The sequence below is a fragment of the Bufo gargarizans genome, chromosome 2 (genome assembly GCF_014858855.1).
Source record: "Bufo gargarizans isolate SCDJY-AF-19 chromosome 2, ASM1485885v1, whole genome shotgun sequence".
Taxonomy (NCBI): domain Eukaryota; kingdom Metazoa; phylum Chordata; class Amphibia; order Anura; family Bufonidae; genus Bufo; species Bufo gargarizans.
The window spans coordinates 238,722,096-238,733,462 of record NC_058081.1 but is presented as its reverse complement, the minus strand read 5'-3'; the positions used below and the strand labels follow the sequence as shown (position 1 = coordinate 238,733,462).

The following is an 11,367-nucleotide window of genomic DNA, read 5'->3' as shown; positions in this document are numbered from 1 at the left end:
ACACTAAAAGAACTTCTAAATGATGTGGTTTGTGGGAGAAATTAGCTAAATAAGTGGCAGAACATGCATATTATTTGCAACCTATTGAGACTGTGTCCTCGTATGTAATAGAAATATAATATATAAGTGCTATTGCTTTCTGAAAGCTGAAAACTGCACTTGTTTTTCGAACAGTGAATTGCCAATCTAGAGTTCTGATGGAATAGCCAGAAACAATAACTTGGTGAATTGTGCAATATATGTTGATATACAGTTACATACATGTATATTTAAATGTGTGTTTAGTATATGAATGATTAGGTACATGTCATAGGAATTCACACCACTAGCCCAGTTATAAGGCTACTATTTACATGAATGGCACATCCATCTAAAAATGGATAGAAGAGGCACACAAAAAATTAAGAAGTGTATCAGATATGCCAACCCTAATATTACGCTACAGTTATGAGAACAGTCTTTTTAATGATTCATAAGAGATATATCAGCAATTCATATGAACCATAAATATGTATTTCTATGGCAATAATTGCCTTTTTGAAGCAAGATGACATAAGAGTCATATGATGCTATAAATTCCCTTTCCCATTTTCAACAGTATAAATATCATGTATCCTAAGCATAATCATCTACACATAAAAAGGCAACTCTAGCTCCCTGAAATTCTCATTTTAATAAAAATCAACAAAGACCAAATAATATTTGCTGCTTTTTATATGATAATCTGTAAGTGACATCAAAGATTTTATAAACCGTTGACTGAAATGAACTCAGCCTTTTGACAATAAACTAGAAAAGAATGTAAAAAGGAAAGTAGGAGAGGCCTTAGATTTAGTAACTTGTAATGTGTTATTCATACAGCATTTAACACACACTGCTGAAACCTAAAATCATAAGAATACCGCAGAGAAAGGCAAATGCGTCAGGAGTAATCATCAATTCAGCAGCAATGAAGCCTTGTCAGTATTTAGCGGAAAGCATTTCCCTAGAATTAAGACTGTTGGTTTCATATTAATTGGAAGGCATTATGAAAAAACAAGAACAAGCAGGGGTGCACCACCAATGAGGCCAAATGAGGGATCACCTCAGGCAGCACCAGGTAGGGGCAAGAGGGGGCAGCCAAAGGGCCATGGGCAATGAGCGCTTTCATTGTGGCAAACGGGTTAGATTAAGAAATTGGTATTGGTGAGGGGCAGTGTTTTGCCTCAGGCAGCATAAAGGTTAGGTGCACCCCTGAGAACAAGGCAAGAGAAAGGTTGCTTATAGTAAAAATGGCTTTGTCACCATAATTATGGCTAATTCTGGTGATAAACGTGTGTGAGGGCTAAAATTCAGCAATAAATAGCATTTAAAACACATGCAGTATACCTGTGGATATTATTCACATAACTAATATTATTACAATAGTTAAAGGAGTTGCGCCATAAACCACTTTTCACTCTAAAGTGTATTTCCATTAATTCCTCTAGTTCCTGTTCCTCCTTGGATATATATATTTTTTTCAAATTCAAATTATTTGCGTTTTTCTCTTATCCCCCATGTTTGAACTCTACTTTCTGGTTTGCCATGTGTCTGCTGTCCTATCATGCCTTAGGCCTGTGAGATGTGTCCTGACATCATCAGGACATGTGACACTAACCATACCCAATGACGCTTCCTACGGTCTATATTACAAGGTTTCAATGCAGAACATAACCTACAGCATCTGATTATCAAAACACATTTCCCACAGGGTGTAATGATAGGCTAATAACTTTATAAGGCAGTTTTGATAAATGCTTGTATTGGAGGAAAGTTATATAATAGCGATATCTGTTGGGTGGGATACATTTATATTAATGGCACAACCCCTTGAACATGACAACGTGATTCACATATCTGTGACCATAATTAACAAATACTGCTGTCTACAGATGGTATCCACACTTAAGAATTATCATTGCATAATATGCTTTCAGTAAAACTAAAAAAATAGCTCTAAAGATTGGTAATTTAAAGTGGGCTTCCAAGTATGTACAATCATATCCTATCCTTAGAATACCTATTTTTTTTGCTTCCAACCCCCAGGACCTCCACTGTTCAGGTGCCACTGTGAAGTTCTACTGTTCATGGTTGGTCTCTGCAGGAGTGGTTTTGAGTGCTGCAAGGTTCCTTCAGCACTAGACTAACCAATCTGATGCTGCATCTTCCGCTGCCAAGTGCACACTTTGGTGGGGGTGCAGGTACATTTATGGCAATCACTTTGAGGCTATATAATCAGTTATTTTTCCACAGAAAAGCCTTTAATAATAGGATCATCGTCCGAAAGAATAGGTACTTAACTGTGACTCATTCATATGACTATACAGAAATATATTGTAAATAAGAAGCCAATATTGCCATTAAATATGGATAATTTCATCTGTATTTAGCTCTGCATTATGTCAGTATTATTCTTAGCCACCATGTTGCTTTATTGTCTAATTATCCGTATTGTCTGTATATTAAGCCTTATTTTCTTCCATATTACAGATACAAACATGGTTATACAAAGCTATAATATACCTTGTAGATAGACTGCTTTATATACTTTGTATGCTCATGCTCTATTGACTACTATGGGATGAATATAACCATAAAAAATCTTTCACTAAAATGGGAAAATCTATTAACTCTGTATTTGAGAATACAGAATTAACAGATAAACCAAATATCGTCATATGAATGGAAAACTTAACTTGAACAGAGATAATGTTCATATCTAAGTAAGTTACCTTAAAATTGTACTCTGTAAGCCAAATTAAAATGTAACATGTTTATTTTTAAGTTACAATAACTAAGTTCCAATGTACAGTTTTAAATATGTGTTAAAAAAATTAAAATACAAAAATAACATAAATTTGGATTTTCACATAGACTAATCCTTTTTACACTTTACCTACTGATTTGCTGTTTGATTTAAACAATGTACTAAAATAATATAATTCAATTTGATTTCTACAGCTTAGACAAGTGCACAGCAGACTGGGCTCCTGCCCCTTGAATAGAAATAATAAAAAAAACATTAAAAAAAATTGATCTGTGAAACCTTTTTAAACATTTAGAATGTTTTGTACAGATCAAATTTCCCTTTTTAATCCCAAAACAATTGTTTTAATACAGACGTTCACAATTCCTTTTAAATGGAGACCTATCAGAATCTTCTAACATTAGCCCTCACCCCTTTCCTCTCTCTCTCATACCATCTTCTTTCTTTCCCAACCATGATTTACATTACTTTCCTATTTCCTTCTGATTCCTACACTAATATGGGTTACAGCAGTTGTTAAATTATCCCACATAACAATGTATATGTATCAAAATACATACAACATGGACATAAAACATTTCATTGCTTTATCTTACCAACAAATTATTGCATGATAGTACGTTGCTAAAAGTACTGTGGAGTTATAGGTCCTCTGTAACATAATGTATTAAGACACGTTCTTGGAGCACTCTATTACATTTAGAAGGTTCTACATTTCTACAGTCAGAAGTATAAATAGACTCTGGACCAACAGTGTTTGTTGCAATTAATTACAATCTGAATAAAAAATCTAATAAATAAGGTTTAATAATAGCAAATTTATGCTAACACATAAAGAGAAAAAACAAGGCTATGTGGCATGTTCCACCAACGATTTGACATCAGTGAAACATGCTAAACTGCTTGGGCATTTAGCTGCTGCTATAAAAGAAGGACTTCCATATCATAGGTTGACTTGATGTTATTGTTAAATAAGCAAGTTGGGTTTAGAAAAAAAATTAAATTCTGTTTGCAGCTGGGTGGTTTGTAACACTACTCATAACTGTGATTAGAAGAGCAGAAACTCCTTAAATAAGCCAATTGGGTTTTTATAATTTTTGGGTCATTCTGTTTGCAGCTAGGTGGTTTGTAACGCTACTCATAACGGTGATTGGAAGAGCAGCAAATCCTTAAGACCCAGGCAATTGATTTCTCCGGTTCCTGCTTTTCCTGGTATTCATAAGGAGTTTTAGCTTGCTATATTCCCCTTTGTGCTTGGGGATTTCTGGGACTGGGTTTTTCTTCTGCCTACTCTCTTTGCAGTATTGGTTAATTATCTGCATCTCGGAGTGACTAAATGATCCAGTGAGGTCCTTGGGGTGAAACGTGAGTCCACTCAATGTGCTGGCCCAGATCCACTGAGCTTTGTCAGTCATGAAAGTTACAAGCTCTGGGTCTAAGATTTTCAAATTGATTTTTGCTATGGTTTGCTTAAATGAATTCTCTGTGGCTATACAGTGATACAATCCTTGGTCAATGTCCTGAACAGATCGGATAAGCAGCCCTTGACCAGTAGAAATTAACCTTTCATTCAGCTTCACCTGTCAAAAAAATGTAAGTAACAAATAATTAGTACATATATATATTTTTTTTCTTCATAAATTCGACTGCTATTGTACAAAAGACACATAAATATACATGCACTGTACAAGTATTGTTAATATGCATTTTTGAAAGTATAGTAGCACCCTCAAAGTTATTTCCTCTAAATATTTAAAAAATAATTGGTTTCCGAAAAGTGAAATCAAGGAGTATCTGAAATAATTGCTAATGAATATTTATTGTTTAGAAAGCTCTATTTCTGTTGGTGAATACAGTATGTATGTAAACAATGTATATGTGCAAACAATGAAAGCTATAGAATTTTCCCAATTAAATGGTTAATGCTTTATAACAATTATTGGATTAGATGAATCAAATAGTAAATTAAAGTGGTTTTCTGGAATGTAGATATTGATGGCCTATGCTAATTATATATAATTTATATTCGATTGGTGTTAGTCTGGCAACCAGCACCCCCACCAATCAGTTGTTTTGGGTAACTGTATAGATTGAACCGGAAGCACTCTGTAGTTGCTGTACCAGAGCACAGTTGCTCTGCTCCCTTTTATGCAAACTGTACTGCACTACACTGGAACCAGAAACTACACTGTGAACACAGCCTTCCTGCTGGCAGCTGCCTGAATCAACTGATCAGTGGGGGTGCCATATCTTAGCCCCCACTGATTTGATAATAATGACCTATCTTGAGGACAGGCTATTAATATCTGGATAACACCTTTGAGAAATATTTCACTAGGGTCAGTGGCATAACAGGCCCCCCACAACCCTCTCCTCTTGTGCAACCCCGACTTCTGTGGATAGTCAAGATCTCTCTCTCAGACCAGACCCAGTAGCGGCTCTGTCCATTTACTAAAGTGTCACTGTATATATTGTCACTGTATAATAATGTTAAGGGTCCCTGACAATAAAATATTTTTGCCCTCATCCTGGGTGGGCCCCAAAGCAGATGCTTCCCCTATAGCTACACTCCTCATCCCATCCTCCTAAATAGATTAAAAGCTGACATCGGAGTAGATAGCCACGGACTTGCCTGGTTTGACTCCTTTCTGAAAAACAGAACTCAGAGAGTCAAACTGGGCTCATTCTTTTTCCCAGTTGAGAAGGTGGAGTGGGGAGTCCCTCAGGGATCTCCCCTCTCGCCATTACTCTTTAACATTTATGTCCGACCTCTGCTCGCTATTCTGAAGGAGTATAACATCAGCTATGAGTCTTATGCGGACGATACACAGATCCTTTTGAGAGTATTGAAATCCGCTGATGACTATAAGCTCACGCAAGAAGGACTAAATAAGGCCTGGAACTGGCTAGCATATAACCACCTCAAACTCAATCCGACCAAGACTGAGCTTATTGCATTACATAAAACACCTGAGGCTGCCGCCCCGTCTATCTTCGGGGAAAATGTTGCCATTGCCACACAAGGAAAGAGTCTGGGGATAATCTTGGATCAAGAAATGAGCCTCCGTCCCCAGATTAAAGAAGTAATACGGAAAGCAAACTTTGCCCTATTCCTTCTAAAAAAAGCCCTACCGTTTCTTCCCAACACATGCAGACAGGTCGTGGTGGGAGCTCTAGTTAACTCCCACCTGGACTATGGTAATGCAATGTATGCGGGGCTGCCAGAGAAAGATCTGGGAGCTCTACAACACTGTCAAAACAGAGCCATCCGGCTCATCAAGAAACTAGACTGGACAGATTCTGTCACAAAAGCACGCAGGGAACTCCACTGGCTCCCAGTGAAAGAGAGAGTGCAGTTTAAGCTGTGCTGCTTAACACACAAAGCTCTCTACAAAACAGGTCCCATCTACCTGCAAAAGAAGATAACACGTCACCATCCGCCTAGAGAACTGAGATCCACCTCAGCCTCCCTTTTGTCGGTGCCAAGAACCCGCCTCAAGACAAGGGGGGACAGACGTTTCTCAGTAATGGCCCCCAAAATCTGGAACTCCCTCACAGAACACATTAGAACAACATGAGATTACCTGGAATTCAGGAGGTTGGTTAAGACCTGGCTTTTTGTGTAGGATGACGAGGGGCCCACCAATATAGCCGTTGACAAGCGCTTCGATCGGATTGAGTTCCTCTAGAGCGCTATATAAGGACTTAGTAACATAACATAACTCCTGACTAGGTTATAAACACTTCTGCTACTTACCAGCTACTGGTAAGAAATGTAAAACTGTAGACAGTATGCTTTTAGAGGGCTTCTCCTGGATTTTGATTTAGATGACCCATCCTTATGGTAGGCCATCAATATCAAATATGATATCAGATCAGATTTCTTTCCCCCCCTATATCTCCATATTGCTATAAAACATCTACACATTCTGAGGTTTGTGACACAATGTAAACTGAAACCGCTGTGAAATTGGGTAGATAAATTATTTATTTCCACAAATCAAATAAATCTAACACATAAAGTATAACAATAATGTACTTCTGTTTCGCAAGCTGATATAATACAACACTATAAAACAAATGAGTATACCGCATGTAGTAATGGAAAATAAGATTGCAGCACAATATAAGACTGCTGACATAAGTGTAAGAACTCTAGCATTAACCATACATATTTAGGTTTATTTTATGTGTTTCTGTCTGCTCCATACAAAAGCTCTATTGTATGGAGAAAAGTACTATCATGATCAGCTTCATCATGGATTACATCTGGTGCTAAAAAATGTTTTATCTGAATATTCACTTCAAGATCGTAACATACTTGGAAATATTTTTCACTGTAAAATAAGCCCAAGTAACATTTGCTTCTTGGCAATCAGAAGACTAATTTCCAGACAATGATGCTGGTATTGTCTAGAAGCAAAGCACAGCTGGTGATCTGGGTCATGCTGAAAAGGTTAACAGTTCCAAATTCTAAAGAATCACTGACATCAACACAAGAGGAACTACTACCTTGGGAAGTGAAAAAGAGCTAAAAAAAAAAAACATTTTTAGGCTTGCGGCTAGCAAAGATCCAATTCTTAAATTACTTTTTCATCACAAATACGAAGCCTGAATAAGAAGCTTTGAAAAGTAATGATAAAACCTTCGGCAAATTGTACTACACCAATTGATTGCGACAAACTTTGCAACCTATTATTCCACAAAAATGGCGTATATAGTTTAGATAATGTCCCCCTATATGCTACATGCTAAAAAGAACGAATTCATAAACTGTACCACATAAGAGACAAGCTATTTGTCAATGATGTCACAACTGTAGAAAAAAAGACCTGATCTATTGCTGCTAAGCAAAATTTATTAAAATTAGGTTCTTATGACGCATTGTGATCAAAATGTATAAGCTCCCCTGCCGACTTATTTGCAGCCCCTTTCAAATGGGTCTTTACATTGGTTGCATATTTTCATTCTGTTTCCTCTTTTTTTTGTTTCCCATTTGGCCTTCATATGGGAATTACCTATTTGTTCTCAGTCTGTTATATGAGGAAAGATGAGCTTTTCAGATCTGTTCACATAGTGCAGTACTACATAACAACTAATGCAGTGTGCCTGTAGGATAGTGTTCCCCCAGCCAGCTTAGGCTGGCAGTGGGGTTGCTTTTGGGAAACAAACCCACTTGAAAGAGGTTGCCATGATGTTGGCAAATCGGCTTACACATTTGATCCAAACGAGTACTAATAACCTCATATAATTTTGCTTAGCTGCAAAAGATCACTGTATAACATGGTTCTGCAGCAACTTCGCAAATAATCTTCAGTGAAAAAAGTCTAGTGTCATTGCAGACCTATGTGTCTCCATGATTACAGAGAGGAATGTAGTATTTCACCACTACTGTATTTGATACTAGTACTCCAAGTTTCATTTGTTTACTGTTTAATGGAAAGTGGGAAATGAATACAATAGTTTAGGGAAATTCTGAAAAAATGTAAGAGTCAACATACAAAGTTTGTTCTGTATGTAGGAGAACCTAAACATGAACACTGGTGCTAAATTTACTTGTATCATGCTTCACTTAAGCCTAGCAGGTATTTGTATCTTGTGTCTCTCCAGTTGCTGCAGCACTATTACTTTCAGCAACCTATGCCAGTGCATGCTGGAATTTGTAGTTTAGCAATAGCTATAGGGTCACACGTTTGAGAACCCTGTCCTATTGAGAAGGAAGTAGTGCTTCCACAAAATACTGCAATCATGACTTTTACATGCTGCTCTTTTATAGCTAGTTTACATATGTATGCATGGCCTTCCCATCACATTTCCCTCCACCAGATGCAAATAGATCATACGATCTGATGTGAGTGTTGCGGATTACAGATGAGTGAATCTAATTTCCTTGCGCTTCGTGTTAGCGAATCGATTTAACCTGAAATAGTGTAAAAAATCATACTTACCTCCTCCATTTGCTTGTGACGGGCTGCCAGCCTCCATCTTGATTGAAGATCTTGTCCGAAATCCCGTGCGTGGTGAAGTATGATGTCACCACGCTGGCCGGCGTGATGACGTAATCTCGCGGCATGCAAGATTTCGCTCCAGATCTTCAAGCAAGATGGCAGCTGCCGGCCCGTCGCGAGCAAATGGAGGCAGTAAGTTTGATTTTATTTTTTATGTTAATTTCACACTGTTTTTACACTCAGATGTCACAATCCTGTATGAATGCGGCATCTGAGGAGTACAATGACGGGGGCGCTATCGCAGCTCCCTGTCATTGCACCCACTACTTACCAAAAAATGCGCTTTGTGACAAAGTTATTCATCACAAAGCGAATTATTTTTGTAAAATTCGGCAAATCAGCCAAATCAAACTTTTCATAAATTCGCTCATCTCTAATGGGGATCTCTGTACATGCCTGTGGAATACAAGTATATATCAGATATCAGAAGTTAATATATAAAGCACCAATCTCTATGTCCATTCCTTGTCTGGTTATGGCAGAAGTATACTGCACATGTTTGTAGATTTTGTTCAGTTGTGATCAGTTCATACAAAAAAACAGACATATAGTATTTGGCCACTGTGGGAAACCTCTGAAATAACCAAAATAATACATGCACCAAACAGCTGTGTGACATCGAAGGAAAAATTGCAATATTTTGCTGATTTAATACATTTTCTGATATTACATAGGGTATCCTGTTCTGCATAGAATGGATGACCATAAATCTTAGGCAGAAATGTAAACACAGAGAGCCCTGTTAAGCACTAATGTATTTTAAATGTTCAATCTGCATCATTAGAACACTGATTCATAATGGCCCATTATGCTTTTTGTGGAAATAGGATGTCTAATTATAGAGAAATGAAATGCAGCTTTCTGGAAAGACTGTCAATAGCCAAAGACGTCAAAGGAAAGTGCATGTGGAAAAAAAAAAGATATCTCCATGGAAGCAACAGCAGTGAGATGAGAAGACCATTTACTTTGAAGCGTACCCGAGCTTTCAAAAAAAATAAAAAATAAAATTAAGTTTGCATAATAGCTGTGTTTCTTTGTACAATCATACAATCATAACTGTTTGGACTTCCCTAGTGTTTTTTTATTTTTTTCAATTATTCAGAAGCATTGGGCGTTTCCATTCTGCCAGCACTTTACTTCCTACTATGTTTGTTTTCTGATCCGAAGCTCAGACAACAGATAAGATGGGGTAAATCACACTTACATACACACAGGAGGCTCCTATAATGTTCAGAAGGAGTGTAAAGCTGTTTTATCAGGCTCGCTATTTCAGCTACCTTTGACACATCCCCTCTTATTCTCAGCTTTCTTATGAGTGTCGGTTACTAGGGATGGATCTAGCCTAACAACAGGCAATGGACTGCAACTTAGGTGGAAGTTAGACCCCTAGTGGCCATGCAGGCATATTTTTTTTAAATGAAGTGATTTAGAAATTTGCTAGCTATACCATTCTCTGCTGAATGAAATGAGATGAGATATCTATCTTTTCCAACATCTGATCCACTTGTTGCTGGAGAACCCACAATATTGAAAGGGATTGTTTCAACCAAACAACTCCTCACTAACATAGCAGTTGTGAGGGTAGTGTCATTCATATGTACAGAGTTATGCTTTTAAGTTCAATAAAATAGAGGTGATTTACAAAAGTTAAATGAAGCAGAATTCTGGGTTAATTTGTGCCCAAAATGTATACATTTATTATGTATTTTAGACACTTTTTGCTCAACAAGGGAACATGGTTTAAGATCCACCAATGTGTGACAAAATTGTAGCACACCTTAAGCCAACCAATAGGCAATGTAAAATTAGACCACATTTAGACAGGGTAAGGGTACTTTCACACTAGTGATATTCTTTTCTGGTATTGAAATCCGGTAAAGGGTCTCAATATTGGAAAAAACTCATCAGTTTTGTCCTAATGCATTCTGAATGGAAAGCAATCCTTTCAGTATGCATCGCCGGATCCGGTTTTCCGGTCTGCGCCAAGATATAGAAGGAGCGGGTTTCTCTTTTGATCTTTGAAAACATTTTAATACCGGATCCGTTATTCCAGATGATACCGGATGAGACGGATCCGCTATTTCACCTGATCCATCTAACGGATCCAGAAAAAAAAGCTTTCCGCTTGTATATGGATTGCCGGATCCAGCAGGCAGTTCCGTTGCTGGAACTGCCTGCCAGATTCTAACAACGCTAGTGTTAAAGTACCCTTAGAAAATCTGCCCATTATTGACATTTGCAACCATATTATTACTTCCGGGCTTTATACAAATGCAAAAAATAGTCTTGATTGAAAAAAAGTGGTACCACTGCAAAACATCCCATGATTGCAGACCTATTGAATGTTTGCCCGTGGTACAGAATGGAATAAAGTCTGTACCACTGCACCATTACTGTATTTTATACAATTACAGATTATTTCAAAATTGCTTTATACAACTAAACCAATAATTACAAAGTTAGAGCCAACATTCGGTTAGGTTCAGAAATATTTGGACAGTGACACAAACTTTATGATTTGGGCTCTGCATGCCACCTCATTGGATTTGAAATGAAACCATTGAGATACAA

At 37.4% G+C, this 11,367-nt stretch overlaps 1 protein-coding gene across 1 annotated transcript in view; it reads right to left on the bottom strand.

Moving 5' to 3' along the window:
• Nucleotides 1-3,122: 3,122 nt before the first annotated feature.
• SEMA3C (semaphorin 3C) overlaps nucleotides 3,123-11,367 on the bottom strand; it is a 179,571-nt gene continuing 171,326 nt past the window's right edge. Inside the window, exon 18 of the mRNA XM_044280127.1 lies at nucleotides 3,123-4,368. Coding sequence (XP_044136062.1) covers nucleotides 3,958-4,368 — 411 coding nt within the window. The 3' untranslated portion in view covers nucleotides 3,123-3,957. The remainder of the gene's footprint in view (nucleotides 4,369-11,367) is intronic.